This window comes from Pteropus medius, unplaced genomic scaffold (assembly GCF_902729225.1).
Source record: "Pteropus medius unplaced genomic scaffold, Ma_sr-lr_union100, whole genome shotgun sequence".
NCBI lineage: Eukaryota > Metazoa > Chordata > Mammalia > Chiroptera > Pteropodidae > Pteropus > Pteropus medius.
In genome coordinates, this window is record NW_024344370.1 from 11,798,873 (window position 1) to 11,818,661 (window position 19,789).

General features: G+C 36.7%; 1 protein-coding gene across 11 annotated transcripts in view; it reads left to right on the forward strand.

The window, feature by feature from the left end:
- Positions 1–19,789, forward strand: part of MAST4 (microtubule associated serine/threonine kinase family member 4) — a 513,739-nt gene that overhangs the window by 306,339 nt on the left and 187,611 nt on the right. Inside the window, exons 1-2 of one of the 11 annotated variants that reach the window (XM_039870102.1) lie at positions 11,397–12,387; positions 16,293–16,373. The exons of 8 other annotated variants lie outside the window; for them this stretch is intronic. In XM_039870102.1, coding sequence (XP_039726036.1) covers positions 12,341–12,387; positions 16,293–16,373 — 128 coding nt within the window. In that variant the 5' untranslated portion in view covers positions 11,397–12,340. Of the gene's footprint in view, positions 1–11,396; positions 12,388–15,835; positions 16,374–19,789 lie in introns of those variants that run through there. 2 more of the 11 variants (XM_039870106.1, XM_039870101.1) reach the window with 2 other exon arrangements.

Below are 19,789 nucleotides of genomic sequence, written 5' to 3' on the forward strand. Positions count from 1 at the left end.
TTTGAGGAGGCAGTTTGGGACTGAAATTGGTACAGATATGTTAATACTTATTTAATTATCTTGTGCAGTCAGGGGACTTTTTAAAATAAAAATTTTTTCTTCCCTGAAATAGATGAAGAAAAATAGGGTAGCTAGTTGACAGGCTTCTCATACAAAGTGACTATCCCTCTTATCCACAGGGCAAGTGTCACAGATCCCACCCCCTTCTGAGTACCACCTTTGTAAAGAAGGGGTAGACTGATGGTGACAGGTGGCTTCCAAGACTCAAACATGCTTAAAGGCTGACAGAAAGGAAAAGTGGAGTTGAGAACCCATGTCATGTTCCAAACTGTACTATTCGTTATAGAACTAGAGCCTGAGTTCTGTTGGAATGTGGGGATAAATACATATAATCAGATTCCAAGTTGTAGGTTAACTGGGAAGGGTTGAGACATTACTGGTATCCACGTATAAACACTGTGTCTAATGTCACCGGAGAGTCCTCTTGAGAAATTCTCTGCTTTTTTGGCACGATGACAGAATTATCAAAATTTGTGGTTTTACATTTGTACTTCCCCACCTCTCGATACCCAAAGCCCTTTTGTTGCTTCTGCCCACTCCTACCCCTGGTCCAGGGCAGGGCAGGGCACTTCAGCCTCTCTGTCTCTCTCTCAAGGTAGCTCTCAGCTTTCCTCTAAAGCAGTGACAGGACTCTTATTGCTATTCATAGATAATGCCATTTGCATCACTGGCTTCAATGGAGTTAAGTAAAACATGATATGTTGGACTTCTCAAGATAGCCAATAGTAATTCTGATTTCTCTAGTCTAGAAGGATAACTAAGCCTTCTAGAAATAACCTCCTGGTTGAATTTAATACCTTCACCCTCCGTGACTATACTTTTAGTAATCTTTATTTACTATTAATTAACTCTTTGTTTTGTCAGGTATTAACGGAATGCCTCCTGTGTGTGAGCACTATGCTAATTAAGCATTTCTTATAAAACAGTGAGCAGAAAAGTCATGGCCTCTGCCCATATGGGGCTTATATTGGGATATATTCATTAAAAGGTATCCTGATTGTGGTAGATGCTCTAAAGGAAAAAAGCAGAATGTTTTAGGTGAGAATAATTGTGGATCTAATTTAGACTGAGAGGTCAAGGGATACTTCTTTGAACTAGTGCTATTTAAGATGAGGTAAATATTTTAAATTAGTAAAACAGAAGAAAGACATTTTTTTCTAAGATAAAATTTGAGCAGTTCTGGTTTATCAGAGGGTTCTTGAGCGGTTGAAATAATAGATTCTTTATATATATTTAAATCTTACAATGCTAACATGAGCAATAAACTTTAGACATGACCAAAAAAAACCCCAAAATAAAAAAAAAAACAACAACAAGTAATTTAAAATGTGTAGAGTGTTTACAAATAATAAACCATATTAAGGGCAAGAATATTGGGGCAAACACTGAATATTGAGGTAAAATAGTTGAATATAAAAATAATGAGGATTAGAAGCAAATATACCACTAGAGAATAAAAGTAATTATTTATTTTGGGAATGGGCAAGGTCTGAGTTCAGATCAATAAACTCTGAGTAACTGCTATGTGACACAGAGTGTGCCAGGACATGAAAAAGATGTCATGTCAACCCTCCACAAGTATACCTTTAGGTCAGAAACAAATGATGTCCTTCAACAATCCTGAAAACCAAAAACATTCAGTATATTGCTGTAAGAGTCTCTTGCTCTTTCAGAGGGAGCAGGTGTTTTAACACAATGTAATCAGTATTAGGTCAAGTAAATAAAAATAAAGTTAATTAGGATTTGAATGGATCTATATTGAATGTTATATGCTATAAATGTAGACTATATCTTCCCCACTCCACCTTTCAATACTTAAGGACCATTCATCAAATCGATCCTTCATTAGGCTATAGAAAGCAATCTCAATAAATTATCCAAAGCATACTATTAAAGCTTCTCTTCTCTTCCAGCTCACTGACCTTGGACAAGTTTATTACCACCTCTCCACCTCCCTTTCCTCGGTTGTAAAGTAGGGATAAGAATGCCAATACATGAAAGTATATGAAATTGACAAATAAGTGTTAAATGTTTATAGTACAATACTAGAAATTAATAATGTTAATGTTTTTAGAGTTTTAGAAATTTTTCTAAATAAAATTTGACTGAAAGAAAAACATAAAAATTACAATTAGAAATTCTTTAGAAGGTAATAATAATGGCTAATGCAAATATTGTAAATTTATAACCATATTCAGATTCTGCTCAGGAGAAAATCAGTCATTTGAAATGTGTTTTTCAGCATTGTTCTATAGAATGCATGCATTTTGTGTGTTGACGTGATCCATCTCCATGTATATACCTTAGTGATCACTTGATAGTCTGGCAAAGTTCATTGATCTTTAGGTTTTATACGACACTTATTTCTGCAGGCACTAGCATTCCTGAAAAGGTGCTATGTTTGCATTGAAAGATTATGATTTTATTTAGCTATTTCTGGAAGGGATGGAAATTAGAGAAGGACTTTCAAATTGCCAAAAAAAAGTGGCTTGTGTTTTGCCTTGCATTCTCTTTTTGATTTTCTTCTTTGGATTCATATGCCACAAAGGTTCAGCTTCTTTGTACTTAGGGGGCTGCAAAAAATAGTTGACTGTGAAAGAGATGAGGCAGGACATACTCTTTCAAAAAACTTTTAAAAATGCACAGTGACAAAGATGTGAAAATATCACATTAATAACATGTAAATCTCTTTGCATTGCTTGGCTAATTAAAATAAACAGAGGTAAGGCCTCATTTTCTCTTTTGCTCACATGCAAATGCCTGAAATTCCAGCAGATATGGTGACCACAAAACCAACATTAGTCTTTCCAGTCTTTAATTTTACCTTTTTTTTTTAATCGTTTAGTAGAACTTGGAATATCAGGATGAAAATCAATATAAAGACCATTGTCAAGGCAAATGAGTATGGGTCAGCTTATCCCTCCCTCCTTTCCTTCCTCTTTCCCTCTCTTTCTTCTTAGAGAATACAGCCAATAAAACCTTTTTCATAAAATTTTATTTTCAAGCCAAAAAAACATTTTATAATAAAATTAGGAAATACTAATTTTTAAATTATTTCCTGTATTTTGCACATAGTAGGTATTCAATAAATGTTTGTTGAAGGGATGATAGTTAGTTACTAACCATACAATTTAAGAAATGACATTTGTTTTTTTCATCACTCTACTCATCTCCACCACATGCATTGTACCCTGTCATCTAAATCTGTTATTTTGTTTCCATGACTTCCACCCGCAAAGAAACACACACATATGGGTCATCTCTTATGGGTCATTCCTAGCATTTCATAATAACTAAAAAGTATGCTTGACTTGGAATTGTGTAAAATATGCTGGAGGAAAACATTTCAGAAACGTGAGCATTTTTAAGAAAAAAATGTAAACCTTCAGTGACGATGCAAACGTTGGTGCCCCTTCTTTACACATTTTCAGAATCTCGTATCCGTAAATGTTCATCATAACATTTCCCTAAAAGAACTAAACTACTGCATATGGCCTTTTATGTTTAAAATTCACTGATAATTATATGAATTCTTCCTTCTTTCTTTCAACTGCTGTAAATTTATCATTCTCCCTTCCTATTTAAAAGGTAAGATTTTTTCTTTCATTTGTGAATCTTCTCTTTTAGTTCTCTAAAATTTTGACTCACTTGACCACTCTGGTCTTTGACTAAAAAAAGAAACCCTCTTCTGTGTTTTTTCTTCTTTAAGATCCTCTTTATGCTCTGGATCAATAAAGAAATCTTTTCCTTCTCTAATCTAAGAAATGTTGTCCGTTTCTCTCCTTTTTCTCTTTGAAAGGGAAAAGGGACAACTCTCATCTCTAAAATACGCCATAGATGTCTCTTAAATGAAAGGTTCAGAATGTGAGTCTAAGAAGGACACAGTTATGCTGGTATAGGGAGGACAAGGGTGTAACAGTGCCAATGTGTGTCCAGGGGTCAAACAGAATACTGAAAGTGGAGAGATTTTGCATCTATTTATAAAATGCTCATGAAACTTCAACTGTGAAAAAAATCTTAGTTATGTAATTTGCAACTGGAAAATAAAAAATACATTACAAAATCAGACATCCTTAGGATGGCCTATTAAAGAGGGCCTTTTTCTAATGAGGAACTCTGCTAATATGGGTTGAGCTCTTGAAGATGGTATGGCTGATAATGGGTCAGGCCACAAGTAATTAAGCAGTCCAAAAAATGGAAAATAATAAGGATAGTGCTATACTCCATACCTGTGGTAACCTGTTGGAATAGGAGATAACGATGGTATTGCTGGGTGTGGAAATAGAAGAGCTCTTTTATTAATTATCACCTCTAGAGAGTTTTATAGTTTGTGAACCTTTTTTACACCTCCTGTTTCATGTAATTTAATATTTTTGTCTATTGGCCATTTTTGACATTCAGAGTTTTTCAAGAAGAACATCCAGCTTACCTTATGTAATGTGTTTTCCAAAATGCTATTGAAAATCAGTTTTTAGTATAAATTAAGTATGTTGAATATATTATCTAGAAAAATGCTCCTGGAGTGATTTTGTCAAATAACTCAGTGTCTATACTTTATGATTTAGAAAAGTGTAGTGTACTATAATAAAAAGAATGAAGTAATTGGGTTCAGAAAATCTGATTTAAAATCCTGGCTCAATCACTTACTAACTGGGCAACTTACTATCTTGGGTAAGTAATAATTATTTTGGTCTCATATAGCTCCATAAAATTTACCCATTTACTTTAGGATCTGTACCTTCTGTATATTTATGTTCCTATTTTCCCATGGATTTGTCCATTTATTCCATTTCCTATTTTCTCTGTTCCTGATTTAATTTACTTTTATTTTTACTTTTTTTTTTACCTTGCTTCATTTGTTAATTCAACAAATAATTATCGAGTACTGTATGTGTGCAGTTTTTATGTATTGCCTCAAATCCTGCCTGGAGTGATGATACAGAGTATAAGTAACTTTTTTAAAAGAGGGAGTTTATTTGAGAAGTTTGTGAGAAAGTTGTAAAACTTCTAAAATAGATTCTTTGCTTTTATGAGAGATGCAGCTTGAAATTTTGAGGAATCCTCAAATTCACAGGCTTGAGGAATTTTCGCAAACCAGGCACATCTATATAACCAGCACTTACGTCAAGAAACAACATTATTCGTATCTCAGAAGTCCCCTTTGTACTTCCTGTCACTACCAACTGAATACTGCCCCACTCCACCCCCATAACTGCTATCCTGACTTCTAATAGTATAGATTAGTTTGGCCTGATTTTGAACTTCATTTAAGTAGAGCCATAAGATAAGTGTACTTTCTTTTTCTTTTTTAAATCGTAATAAAATATGCATTACATAAAATTTACCAGTTTAACCATTTTAAAATGTATAGTTGTGTGGTATTAAGTACCTTCACGTTGTTGTGCAACCATCACCACTGTACATCCATAGAACTTTTTCATCCATCTAAACTGAGACTCCATACTCATTAGACACTGACTTCCATGCACCACCCCCTCCGCCCAGCCCCTGGCAACCACCATTCTCTTTTCCATCTCTATGAATTTAACTATTCTCATTACCTCATTTAAGTCATATAATATTTGTCCTTTTGTGGCTGCCTTATTTTACTTAGTATAATATCTTCAAGGTTCATCCAAGTTACAGTATATGTCAAAATTACCTGCCCTTTTAAGGCTGAATAACATTTCATTTTTGTAAATATCATATTTTATTTATTCATCCATCAGTGGGCACCTGGGCTGCTTCCACCTTTTGGCTATTGTGAATAATGCTGCTACCAACATGATTGTACAAATACCTATTAAAGTCTCTGCTTTCACAAGTTGTGTATATAATCCTCCCCACCCCCAGAAGTAGAACTGCTGAGTGAATCATATGGTAATTGTTTAATTTTTTGAAGAATCATCAAACTGTTTTCCACCATTTTACATTCCCACGGGACAGTTACACTTTCCTTTCCTCAACATTATGTATGTAAGATCTATCCACATTGCTCTGTAGTTGTAGGTTATTTATTCTCATTGCTGTGTAGCATTCCTGTGTAGCTGTGTAAATGTGCTCCTATGTTTTTAGACATTCTACTGTTGATGGGCATTTGGATAATTTCCCAGTTCGAGGCCGTTGTAAGTAATGCTACTATTGCAGCACATATTATAATTAGGTCTTAAGATTCTGTCGTTTCGTTTAGTTGTTTTATTTTCTTACATTATGGAAAGGAAAGTGGTTAAAGAAATTATTCGTATAGCTGACAAAACTTTCTGATTGTTTTACTTTGTAATCTTTACTAGTACAAGTGACAATATCCAGCCCAAGTTGGTCTAAGAGAAGGGATTTGTTGGATCACATAACTGGGGAGTTTAGGTGTCCGGCTTCAAGCACAGCTTGATCCATGGTGCAAACAAGTTCATTCACACTCAGCTCTGCTCCTGTCCCTGTGGGTGCCCTAGTCGATAACCAGTGCATGGAAATTAGGCAGTGGTTCAATAAAAGTCTGTAAAGCGAAATCCAAACACACAGTGAGGAATTACTGGTATCCCTGGCAACTCATCTTTTCTTTCTTTTTTTAAAATTAACTTTATTCTTATCAAAATTATATATGTATATATAATTTTTAAAGTTGCTACCGGGCTTGTAAAAGACTATAGAGATCTGCCTCTCCCATCGCAGTCTCCAGTCCTGCTTCCCCCAGAGTTCTGCTTCAAGTCTCGGGGCTCTTTCTTTTCATAATGTTCCCCAGAGTTCACAATAACGCATTACATTGCTCCTTTTATTTATCAGTTGTGTATATTATATATTGACTTCCTATTATGGAACATGAAAACGTAACTCTACTTCATATTTCCATTCCCCAACTTCCCAAATAGTTATATCATTGTTATAGCACATTTTTTTTTTGGTTAAATCAATATATAGTATTCATATTAGTTCGATTATCTACATATCAGTTACCTATTGCTCCCGTGACGGATTACCACAAACTTAGTTTCTTGAAACAAATCACATTTATTATTGTACATTTCAGGGTGAGGGGCGGTCAGAGGTCTGAAATGGATTTTACAGGGCTAAAATCAAAGGCCGTATTCTTTCTGGAGGCTCTAGGGGAGAATCTATTCCTTCCCTTTTGCAGCTTCTAGAGGCTCCATCGTTTTGACCTCTGCTTCTGTCATGTCCCCTTCCCTGACTCTGATGCTCTTGCCTCCCTCTTTTCCCCATACAGACCCTTGCAATTACATTGGACTCACGCAGGTAATTTAGAACAATTTCCTTATCTTAAGAGCCTCCATTTAATTATCAGCAAAATCCCTTTTTCCATGTAAAGTAATCTATTCACAGATTCAGGGGATTCTGATATCTTTAGAGGGGTCCTTTTTCTGCTTACCACTATTTCTTCTCCTCCTCCTCCTCCTCCTCCTTCTCCTTCTCTTTCTTTCTTCTTCCTTCTCCTTTCTCCCCCTCCTCCTCAACCATACACACTTTTTAAGAATATACAATAATTGAATACTTAGGGAGAATGGTATTCACTATTACTCTTGCCTTAGGGTTTTATATACTCCTTGCAGTAGCCTTGAATCTAGAGAGGGGAAAAAAAATGAGAAAAGGTTGAACTAGGAGGATCTGTTTTTGGAATTTTATCTGAGAAGTCAAACTCTTATGTTTAAATCTCATCTGCTCATGTGCCTCAGGTTTACATACCTGGCTGGACTTGTGAGCTGCCCCCACTTTCCCACTCACCTTCAGCTATGGCCTTGGAGTAGCTGCGGAGCTCATTTGTATGTAGTTTGGGTCATCTTGCTTTGCAGAATTCCATATCTAGGTTGCTCTTCGGGTGTGGTATGGAGACCCTGGTAATTAGGTTTCTGTGATTTAAGAGACACTTCTGGGGCTCTGGCTATAAAAAGCCATTCCCCCTGAAAACAGGACAGAAGCATGTAGTTGTGCTAAGGTTAGTAGCATTGCTGAGAGAGGAAATGTGGAATGAGAAATGAAACAATAAGACTGCCCTTTATCTTTCTTAAGCTGACTGCAATGAAATCAGAACCACAATGTTTAAAACTGGTTTATGATACGGAGGGTCCTGTAGAAATTAACCGTTGTCCTTAAAGCAGGGTTTCTGGAGCAGCACTGTTGATTTGGGGTTGGATAATTTTTCGTTGTGGAGAGTGCCTTATGCATTGTCTATTTAGCAACACCCTGGCTTCCACCCATTAGATGCCAGTAGCAGCAACCCCCTCCTCCCAGTTGTGACAGCCAAACATATTTCCTGACATTGCCAGCTGGGTTGAAAACCACCATTCCATAGAATACCTGGAAGACCGACCCTGAAGCTGCGCCAGTGAGTCTGTTCAAAACCCATATTGCCGCCATTGAGGTAACCATGGCATCCCCTTTCTATAAGAATATAAGGCTGTTTAACTTCAGCCTCATTGTGTGTATGTCTTCTTAGTCATAGTGCTTTAAACCAGTGTCTTCCCCCTTTCCCCTCTCTCACTGAAACGTATATGCTCCTCTAGTGTAACCTTAGGCTCCTCTTCTGCATAAATGTGCACACAGCTCATTCTTGGTGTGTGCCTTCCAGCCAATGAGGGCCTTTCTGGGTCTTCATGTGGTAACTAAACATGTCCAGATTCTCTAGGTTCTTGAAGGACACTCTCTGAGGTCACTGCTGGACACTGTTTGATTACCTAACAATGTGGAGAACTATAATTATAAGGAAATGGACCATGAGTCTCTTAAGTTGATGGTTTCAGCAATATTGGGAGAGTCATTTATTTATTTTTCAGCAGATATTTATTGAGTACCTGTGTGGGCTATTCTTGGCACTGGAGATACACACAACACCCTTACCCTCTTGGAGCTTATTCTTATAGGGGCAGAGAGACAATAAACAAATAAATACGAAATGTGTCAAGTGATGATAAGTGCTGAGGAGAAAAACACATCAGGATGAGGAAAAGGAACCAGTAGGAGCAGGAAAGGCTTACAATTTCAAATAGGACATTTGGACATCTCTTGGGAAAAGAGCTCCGGGCAGAGGGTGTAGGGAGTGCAAAGGTCCTGAGGTAGGCATATGCTTTGTTTCTGTGAAGAATAAACAGCAAAGAGTGAGGGTGAGAGTTGCAGGGGAGGAAGATGAAGAGGGTGGGTGTGTATGTGTCACATGGAGCTTTGTAGGCATGGTGAGAACTCTTCTTCAACTTTTATTAGACAAATTTGAGACAGGTACTGGAGAGAACAATATAATGAATGAATCCCTTATCTACCCAGCACCCAGGTTTAATAAATAGTAACTCATAGACAGTTTTCTTTTATATGCATTTTATCTTACTCTCCTTCCCCAGATTATTTTGAAGCAAAGCCTGGACTTATTTTAACTGAATATTTTTGTGTATATTTCTAAAAGATAGGGAATTAAAACCGATTCTGATCTCTATACTAAAAAATAATTGATTAATATTATCAGATATCCTTTGTGTGTGTGTATAGACATATATGTTTATATATTCAAGGCTGGCGTGTGTGTGTGTAAATATGTGTGTGTATATAAATATGATTTTCTGAATGTATGATTATGTGTTTAACAGTTCGTTTGATATCAGGACTCCAAAAGTTCGTATGTTGCAAATAGTTGATTTGTCTCTTAAGTCCTTTTTAATCTTTAGGTTCTTCCTCTGTCTCTTTTATTCCCCTACTTTGAAAATTTTCCTTCAAGAAACGAGGTCATTGTTACAGGGGCAATGGTTTATAGTCTAGCTTTTGCTGATAAGGGGCATCACATATGCCCCTTTGTCCCTATATTTTCTGTAAATTGATATTTGGATGTAGAGGCCTGCTTGTTATCCAGGGAATATGGCTTTCTTGGTAAGACGACTTCGTATGTATTGCATTGAGAGGCACATAATGACCAGTTGCCTCTCTCTGTGTGGTGTCAGACTATGACCTAGACCTAGGCTGTCTAGGTAATAGCCTAGAGCCCTCAGTTTATTAGAGTATGAAAAATAGTGTTATTCTAATTCTGTCTTTCCTTCTTTATTTGCCAGTTGGAATACTTCTATAAAAAGAATCATTTTTCCATTTACGAGGTGAAGTTTATAGGAAAATCAGGATAAATGATTGATTATTTCTCACTTTACCAGTTTTCAAAATTAATAGTTCCCTCACATCTTCCAAAGGTGATCCTTGGTTGCTTGCTTCCTTTCCTCCTCACTTTCTTCATTATCTTCTTGTACTTGTGGCTTTAAATATTTGATATGTTTTGATACATTGCTGTTATCATTTCTGTTTGAATATCTAATTTTTTGGCCAAGTTTGATGGATTTTTGGCTTTTACTCAGAGTGAGAGGGAAGTTATTCAAGGGTTTTAAACAGAGGAGTGATATATTCTGGAAAAGACCATTCTGGAGTTTGTATGGCCACCAAAGCGTAGAGGGTATCAGGGAGGAAGCAGAGAGACTAGTTAGAAGGAAGTTACAGTAATTTAGCCAAGACATGATGTATCTTGGACCAAGGTGGTTTAGTTGGAAAGAATGGTGAGATTCTAGATATTTTACATTGCGAAAAATGTTTATTTGGGAAGGGGGTAGGGTATGATGGAGACAAAGTTGATCCCTGCTTGTGTTCCATTGTATCTTTATTATTTCTTATTGTTATGCTTTTATGTGAATTACAGTTATTTGTTTACATTTCTGTCTGGCTCTGTGGTCACTAACTGGTGACTATATTCCCAGTGTAGATATGTTGCCCCTGAAAGAGAGCGGGGCTGGTTAGTTCTCTGAGCCCACACAGGAGAAGCTGATTCCTAGTTAGCATTGACAAATACCCTGAGCAAGCTGGCAGGTTAAGGTTAAGAGAAGTGTTCTAGGATTCTCATATGAACCTCCTCTAGCCCCCATGTATCTTTGTAGAATTACAAACAGGTGACCCTCTAGATGGGTACAGAGCTGAGGGTGATTTTTGTGAAACTGAGGAAAAATGAGGTCAAAGCAGCCCAGATTCCAGCCCTCACTCTGCTCTTCGTCTAGCACCTTTGTGCAGGGCGCAGCCTGAACAACTGCACATGGCATCCCCGTCTATGAAGGCCTCTGGGGTAAGAGTAGACACACCAGAATCTAATCCTAGCACTGCCACCAACTGTGTGCCCTCAGTGTCTTCATCTGTGAAAAGATGAAGTTTGCCTTCATAGCCTTTTAAATGCTACTACTTGAACACGGTTGTTTCATCACAGCTTGGCTGTGTGTATGTGGTACTTGAAAATTAGAATTTTTGCTAAAATAAAATTCTCACTTGTTCTAGTATTTCTTCTCAACCAACCAGTAGTTGCCAAATTTTAAAATATTTTAAAATGCATTAGAGGAAGTGAGTCAGATATGTTCTTCATACATGACAATAGAAGTACACTCAGTCCTGTTATGACTACTATGAAAAATTGTGTTCTTTGAATAAGTACAGGATGAAACTTTCAGGCTTTCAAAATATATGTTCTCCCTTTCCTTCCTTGTTCATATTTGATTCCTTTTGCAAAGAATGTCACACTGCGATGTTCTTAAAAAAACAGCTTTCAAAAATGAAAATACGAGTTCCTATCTCTTGATGGTCCAGTTGGTATTTTCCCATCGTAGGGTTTTGCCTGTTCACACAAGTCTTTGCCTCAGAGTTCAACTTCCCCCAAATTAATGTAGTTAGTTTATTCCTCTTTGTGATGATTGCCATATATAGAAAAAAAAAAATCTGTTTTCACTGGGCAACATTTCCCATGTCTTTCTTGTGGAACGTGAGTGATTTTGTTAATTCCACCAAGAGTAAGCAGAACTTTCTCAGGGTGGCCGAATTCTATTTGAGAGCATCACTGAGAGGTGGGGAATAGTTCAAGTTTTCTGAGATAAACTCTTTAACAAGTATGATACTGTTGCTTTATATTTTTTTTCAGTCTGCGTGGTGAAAAGGACTTTTCATTTCACTGAGGTGAAAACTGGGTCTATGAGTGGAGCGACTTTCTTTTTTTAAAAAAATCAGAAACCAATTACTTGATATGCAGAGCTGAAAGCCTCATTCCCTTAACGAAATCAGTGCAGTGTGCACTGCCGTTAACCTGAGCAAAGCGGCTGACATCTCTTGATTACAGCTAGAGGTGGAAGGACCCAAACTTGCAGGATCTCCTCCCCCTCGAGAGATTGTTAGTCCAGTCCTTTATAGAGGTTCGTTTTGGCTCTCTGTCATCACCAGGACGCTGGCAGAGGATGTGTGTCATGGTTACAATAGAGTGTGGTAACATATAACAACCATGAAAGCCCAGCGGGAAAGGCTACAGATTCCGGGGCTGACCTTGGAGTAAGTATTGTCTGTCTTTAATATTTTAATGCTTTCTGCATGGCACTTGCTTTCCTGCGACCAATAGCTATTTAGCATTTGTTTGTACTGACAGCCTCAGAGCACTGCAGTGTGAGGTGGAGGAACATGTCTTAAATGCATGGCATTTGGTTTCAGCTAATGTGGAAACCCAGACCCTGCATTTTGCATTGCAGTCAGAGGAAAAGCATTGCTGCATATTTAAAGTTACTAAACCTCAGTGCTGGAAACATCTTAACAGCTCATTTGGAAAGAATGCATCAGCAGGCCATGGTGTGTCTGTCTTTTTCTCTTTCTCTCTTACTGTTTGTTTATCCCCACGTTGTCTTTTTCTAAAGAAAGGCCTCTGTCTGCACTGAATAATAGAAGACGTGACAATGGATTAGAGTACAAGAGAAGGGTTATTTGTGACATTCATTAGATGTGATCCATGTTTTATCTGTGCAACAGAATATTAATGAACTGTAGTGCATTTTGAATCCTCTCTGCAGAGTCTCCAGCCACTGCATGCAGTGTGTTTACCTAGTTGAGCTCTGTGTTTGCTTAGCTGGGTTTGTTTTTTTTTTTTAACCCATTAACTCATCTGACTGCCTTCTGATTTGATGTCACCACGTGAAAATGTCCACATCTAATATGTGGCACAGAAGTTAAACATCTGTGATACAGAAAGTGTCAGCAAATTTTTATTTTAAATTTGTTAGTCAAAGATGCAGAAGCTGTGAGTTAGTCTGTGTTGGCACACTTAATAACAAGTAAAATATAAATCGCTAGAAAAGCACAAATATTCCTTTTTCTAACTTATGATGCAGGTATAAAATTACATTTTAATTGAAATCTGTACAAACCCAATCATCTCATAGTGGACTACTTCCAGGAAGACACTGCAGGAAGAGAGCTGTTCCCAGTTCTCAGTATTAATTATTTCTCTTGAATTCTGCAGATGCGTCATGCAAGAGAAAGTATTTCCTTAATTAGTCAATTAATAAAAACAGGACATTTCTGAAGTGGTTGGAATGCTTTTCTAATCAGTTCTTTCTCTAAAATTGTACACTGATATTGGACTAACGAGTACTCACTTCTAAAAAGTTAGAGGGCTCTTATAACCTTCTTGCTAGATGTGGCATTATCTATAAGAGAGATACGAACAGTATTTACCTATCACCCTAATATTTTGCCCTCATCTCCTTCTCCACCTTAACATTCAGCCCTCACCATCTATGGTGAATGTTTTAATGGCATGCATTGATTCTTCTACTTAACCCTTCTCTCTCCAGCATTCTGGAAATGCACAGCTGAGATGCCCATAGCTCTGTGTTCAAGACCCAAGAGCGTTAACCCCCAGCTTCACTTTCACCTCTGTTTCTGGTTGTGCTGCTTCCTTGTTTTCTTTGGACTAGTATATATCATTTTATATTATGCCTTTTTTTCCTTTCATTTTTAGTGTCTTGGCCACATTAAGAAGAGACACTTCAAAGTAACTTTTTAAAAGACAAACTCAGTTGTATCAAGTGTTCTATTTATAATTTGAAAGACTGAGGGATGCCACAAGTTTATGACTTTGCCAAAGATAACACAGGACATACGGGTCAGCTAAACACGAGCGTCCCTGTATTTTGTTTTGGTCTCAGGCCACACCCCCTTCGTCTAGCCTGTGCCCTGGTAAATGTTAATGTGCATTTAAAATACATTACTCTTCCACTTAAGCTTGAGACACTAAAACAGAGTATCACTCTTAAATGTCATTGTCATGTTAGCATGAAATTTACTTTGAACATTTTGTTTAACCCTGGAATGTGAAAGCTAATTTTACATTCATTCGTGGAGGAAGCTAATTCTGCAGTCTTGGAGTAAATTCAGTTTCTAACCACTGCAGAGAAATGTTATAAAGGAAAGTCTTATCATTGATTTTATTAAAAGCAGATTAATGTATACAATTTTAAATATTTGGAGATCTTATAACAAATCAGATGTATAGAGCAGTTTTGGGATATCTCATGAAACATTATCGTTTTTCATTTAGGAGAGTTTATTCCACATGTACTGCGGCCACAAACTATTACACTAGCATATTTTATACTCTGTAGGTGCAATTCAGAATTTTCCATGTCATTTATCAATCACATGAGGTGTTTTCTGATTCCTACTTCAGAAATTGAAATCCTGGATATGAGACGCCAAATATATAAATATTTTAAAAACTAATAGATCATTAATTTATTTAGAAATTTATGACCTGTAGATAGCCTATGCAAGGCTTTCCAGTTTCTGAGAAAGTCATTTTTTTTCTTCCTTATTTTCAATTTATGTATGGAGTTAGGTTCATAGACACTTTGTAGCACACATCATGTGTGTCTCAGCTTGGAGACATGGAGTGGTGTCAGTGCCTATGCATGCTTATTTTAGGACTGGAAGGGACAGATAAGACTATGCTCAGATAAATTGATGGCTGTATCAGTGGACATTCCTGAGAGCTTTCCAGTGAGCTGCTAAGTTAGAGTACAGTATGTTTAAGGTCAGCAGCTTTTGAATGTGCTCTGAATGTTTTAAAGAAACCAATTTCTTAGCTTACCAAGTCCTGAGAGCAAACCAGAGAATGCTTTTAGAAGGTATAAAACTTTACTCTGTTGAAACATTTTATTTAATAAATTGGAGCATTTTGAACAATAATTTTATATTTCAGTTTAAGACAAATACAGCCAAGTCTCAATTATCCATATAATGGGAAACAGGGGTGGCATTAAGCATTTGGTTAGCCCAAATCTGATTTTAGCTGCTGATGCCACTTATTTGTTCAGTGAAGAGAACAACCAGCTTGAATGAGCCAATATGCAGCTCTGTTCTAAGATCTCTTTCTCCAAGGCAGAAAACGTGGTATGACGTAGAGTGGAGAGGGAGAGAAATGTTCTTTAAGAAACTAATTGCACTAAAGCAGGAGTATCTAATGCTCACTTCAACCTAAGAACCGGTGCCAGAACACCTAACTAATTCTTATTTTGATTTTGCCATGTAAAAATAATTGGGAATTGACTAGTATTAACTTCATACTTTGATAGATCTCTTGGCAAAATTCTTATTAGTAAGATATTTGACAAATTTTAGTTTTCTTTCTTCTCTAAAGGAGGAGAGACATGAGGGCAAAAAGAAAAAAAAAGATAAAGAGACTGTAAGCTCATCACCCTGTGATGAATATTTGAGAACTGGCTGGTAAATACTTTTGGTGGTGTGGATGGTTGGTGGGGGTGGGGATTATATACAAATCCATTGACATATAGATTTGAAAACCCTCTCTGGAAAGTGAAATAGTTTATAGCTATATGTAAGAAAATTTGAAGTTATCTATTATGAATATAAGTATAAGAACACTTTTTATCATTGCCCCTGACAATTAAAGAAAATATGTTGCTGGGTGCTTTTCACTGGAAAGTACTTAAAAACATATCTTCCTATATGGAAATGTTGCTTTGTTTTTAAAAACTACAGTATTTAACCTGAATTTTCTATTGTGTGAAAACTACTTCCCTTTAGTTCTGCTACAGATTTACCATTGATCCTTAATCAGAGATAGAATATACTCAGTATAAAACAGCACTAGATTTTCTTTGTAAAAAATCACGTCAAAAATATCTGCCAAGTTGCTTTGTGACAAAGGAAAGGCACAAATAAAAATGGCAGTAGTAGTGTTGAGAATATAAATTTCAGCAGGAAGCATTGTACTTGTTCTGCATTGTAGAGCTGAAAAAGGACAAGTGATTAGATGATTACCCAGTGGTATTGATAGGCATGCTGTAGTGATTCTGGCCTAAAGGGAACGCAGTCCCTTAAATGAGCTATGCTATTTTTACTGCCATCATTTCTCCCACTTGGAATGACATTATTTTAACTTTCAGTCTCACTCCAAGGAGCCTGAGTCCAACCCCATCCAGCCCAGGCAGCCCCTGTAGTCCTCTCTTCGCTTTTCACTTCTGGAGGTAAGCGTGCTCCAGTGCCTGCTGAGGCTGCTTTGTCTTCCCCTTCCATTCCCCCAGTTCCCACCGTGGATATTTGAACACTATGGACTCTGCAATATACAATAAACAATTTTTTCTTAATTGTCATCCTAGCGTTAACATATAGAGTGGGGAAATGGCTTGAGTTGTTTGCTTAATGACTTACAGGAGCACTGAGAAAATGTACGGTGCTTATTCCATTTATCATATCTTACTAATACTTCACTTAGTGTCTGGTGACTAGTTATTTGTTTCACTCCTGTGTGTATATTACAGTTTTTCACATTGCTTTCTTAGGAAATGATCTGCACTAAATTTCACAACTTTTCATCAATCTCTTATAATGATACAATTTATTACGATTTCTAGAAAACATTTCCTAATTCGTGTTAGAGTATCATAGTATCTATTGCCACAAATTATTTTATATCCTGTTATTTACAGGACAAAGTATTTAAATTGTATAAATGGGTTAGTATTTTTAAGTCTTTTTAAGAATGCTCAGTTATATACCCCATCTACCCTCCTCACTCATAGGCTGCTGTATAATTTCATTCTTTGTTCTTTAGAGAGTTACCTCCAAGGAACTCTATTTGCATTTTAGACCAGTTTGTTACAAGAATACATGATAGAAAATACTGCTGGTATTGTATGTACTGGTACATATGTTCTAATGGAATTTTCATGAATTCAATATCTGTGGATATGTGGGTCTTCCTGTATCTAATTGGAAGAGTACTCAGCATTCCCCCCTGTATTTTTTTTTTAATCATAAGGGAAAAAGTAGAATCAAACTCTCATTTGATGGCAAGAGTGACTTAAATTATTTATTAATGAATACTTTTTATTTCACATATGCAAATGAATGAAAAATTTGCCACTCATGGCCATTTCCTTAAAAATACTAACTTAAAAGCTTTATGCTCAGATAATATCAGTGGGACAATTTAACAAATTTGTTCCTCTCGTTTTTCTAACATAACACTAAACTAAAATCTGTGAAGAATTGACTAGGGAAATGAATTAATGGCTTTGAACTTTGGCTCTACTCTTTTTCTGATAGGATTATATTTATTATTGTAAAAATGACTTTCGACATGAAAGTTTCATGTAATAGCTTTTATAAAGCATCTTCTGAATATAATAGATCCTAAAGCATAGAAATAATTTTCTGACAATTCAGAGAATTCCATTGCTCTTGTAATTTTTCTAGTTTTGGTTTAACCAAAAGCAATTGGACTGTCCTCTGAAATTTTTTCTTCAGTGTTACATGTCTTCATTAAATGCTCACATTGCCTTTTTCCTTCCTAAAAACAATAGGCTGTTCAAAATGAAGGTGCCATCACTGGTGGAGGAGAAAACAGAGAGAGAGTAAATGCTATGGTAGTACAGAGAAGGATGAAGTTCTGGACGGTATTTTTGAACAAAGACTTTTTGGAACTTACGATATTTGAGCTAAAAATTTTGGAGTTTCAGTGGAGAGAGAATGTGGTGAAGGACAAAACCAGACAAAGAATAAATCAAAGGCAGGGAGGTGAGAAAGTGGGGCATGTTGTAGAAATGATATGTGTAGCCGGAACATAGGATGTATGGAATAGAAAAAAAGCATGGAGTTATACAGTGATTAATATAGATTTAAAAAATAACTTGAGAATATGCTGTGTAAGGACTTGAATAGTGGGCTAAAAAGGTTGACTTTCATTTTGTCAACATTCCAGACTATTGGAAGATATTTTTGAATAAGGAAATAACCAATCTGATCTCAGACTGAGAAAATTTACCTTTGCCAGTATAAAGAACAGGTTGGATTTTAGGCAGAAACTCCAATGAGGATGCTGGTACAATATTTCATGAGTAACATGTCCTGGATTAGAATAAGTGCAATAAATTAAATTAGCATTTATAAAATATAGTTGACCAAATGCTTTCACATACATTATCTCATTCAATTTGATCTACCTGACACTTCTGTTTATAGATGAAGATGCTAACACACTTAGAGATTAGGTAGCTTGACTAGCCTCGGATTCAAAATGAAGTCTCAAATCTTTCCACTGTGACTAACTTAAGTAAGACATACATATTGCTATGAGATCATTTACACTGAGATTTAATTATCTGGTTTAGGTAGACCTTGTGATCTCCTTTAGTCATTTTTATTTCCCCAGTGCCTCTCTCAACGCCTAGAATGTAGTAAGTGTTTGAGATGTTTATTAAAGAATGAATTAGAAATAGAAGCTGTATTAACAGTGCTGTTCACAAATCAGCCACAAATAAATATACAGTAATACAATTGTAATTCTCACAGAGCAAGAGTGTAGGAGAAGATCTGTTCCATGCAGTCATTTAGGGATCCAGGGTGGCTTCCACAGATAGCCTTCAGGATTGCCCTGGGCATCAACCTCTAGCTGGTGGAAAGGGAAAGAGCATGGGAGTGGTGCACACATCACTTCCAGTCACATTTCATTGCTTACAATTTAGTATTCTGACTATACCTAAGGACAAGAAAGGCTGGAAAATATAGCTTACTTATATCCAGGAAACAGAGGAAATGAGTTTGGTAAGAAGAAATTTTTGTCATAGAAGTTGACGAAAGAAAGTTTCCCATATTAGGTACACAGTAGATAATTCTGAATGAATAATTGATACTGAGATTTCTAGCATTAAATGACCACTCAAGAAAGCAGAGCTGAAGAGGGGGGGAAATATAGTAATGATGAGTCTGGTCTGAAACAGATTGAGACATCTCTAGGTAGGGAGATGTGGTTGGCAGCTCGGAATTTGGTTTATCTGACAGGGTGCCCTCAAATCATGGTCTGATATGAATTATAGAGATTCCAAATATGGTCATGATATTACCATAAAAGATTTCATTTATTTCAACCCCGCACAAATTTTTTGTTTTCTTCCACTGATTGTGATGGATCGGATTTCTTCCTTGTTTCTATTTTGTAAGTGGGGTCTGAAGGTCTGGAGAATATTAACTGTATCTTTGCCCTGTGAAGTGCTGACACACAGAGTTTCTAAATATGGCAAGGGAAGATTCTGTTCCTTTCATAATAAAGCCCAGGAGGCAGGCTGTGCTGAGATGTGAGTCGGCTCTCCATCTCCCGGGCTTCTCCAGCTCAGGCTTCCTGAAGGTTGCCCAGAAATAAGAGATCTGCAGCTTCCAGGGCAGCCCAGTTGCTACGTGAAGTTTAGTATCGTATGTCTTGGGAGTGAAACCTTGCACTGCTGCATGGAGAGCTACAGCAAGGCAAGTTTTGGCTCAGTACAACAGGAAGAATTTTCTAAGAAAGCTTTCTGGATGTGGAATGGGCTGCCTCATCAGACCATCCGTTTTGTGCCACTAGAAGTTTCCCTAGAAGGCCAAATTCCTTCTTAGCTGGGAAGATGCA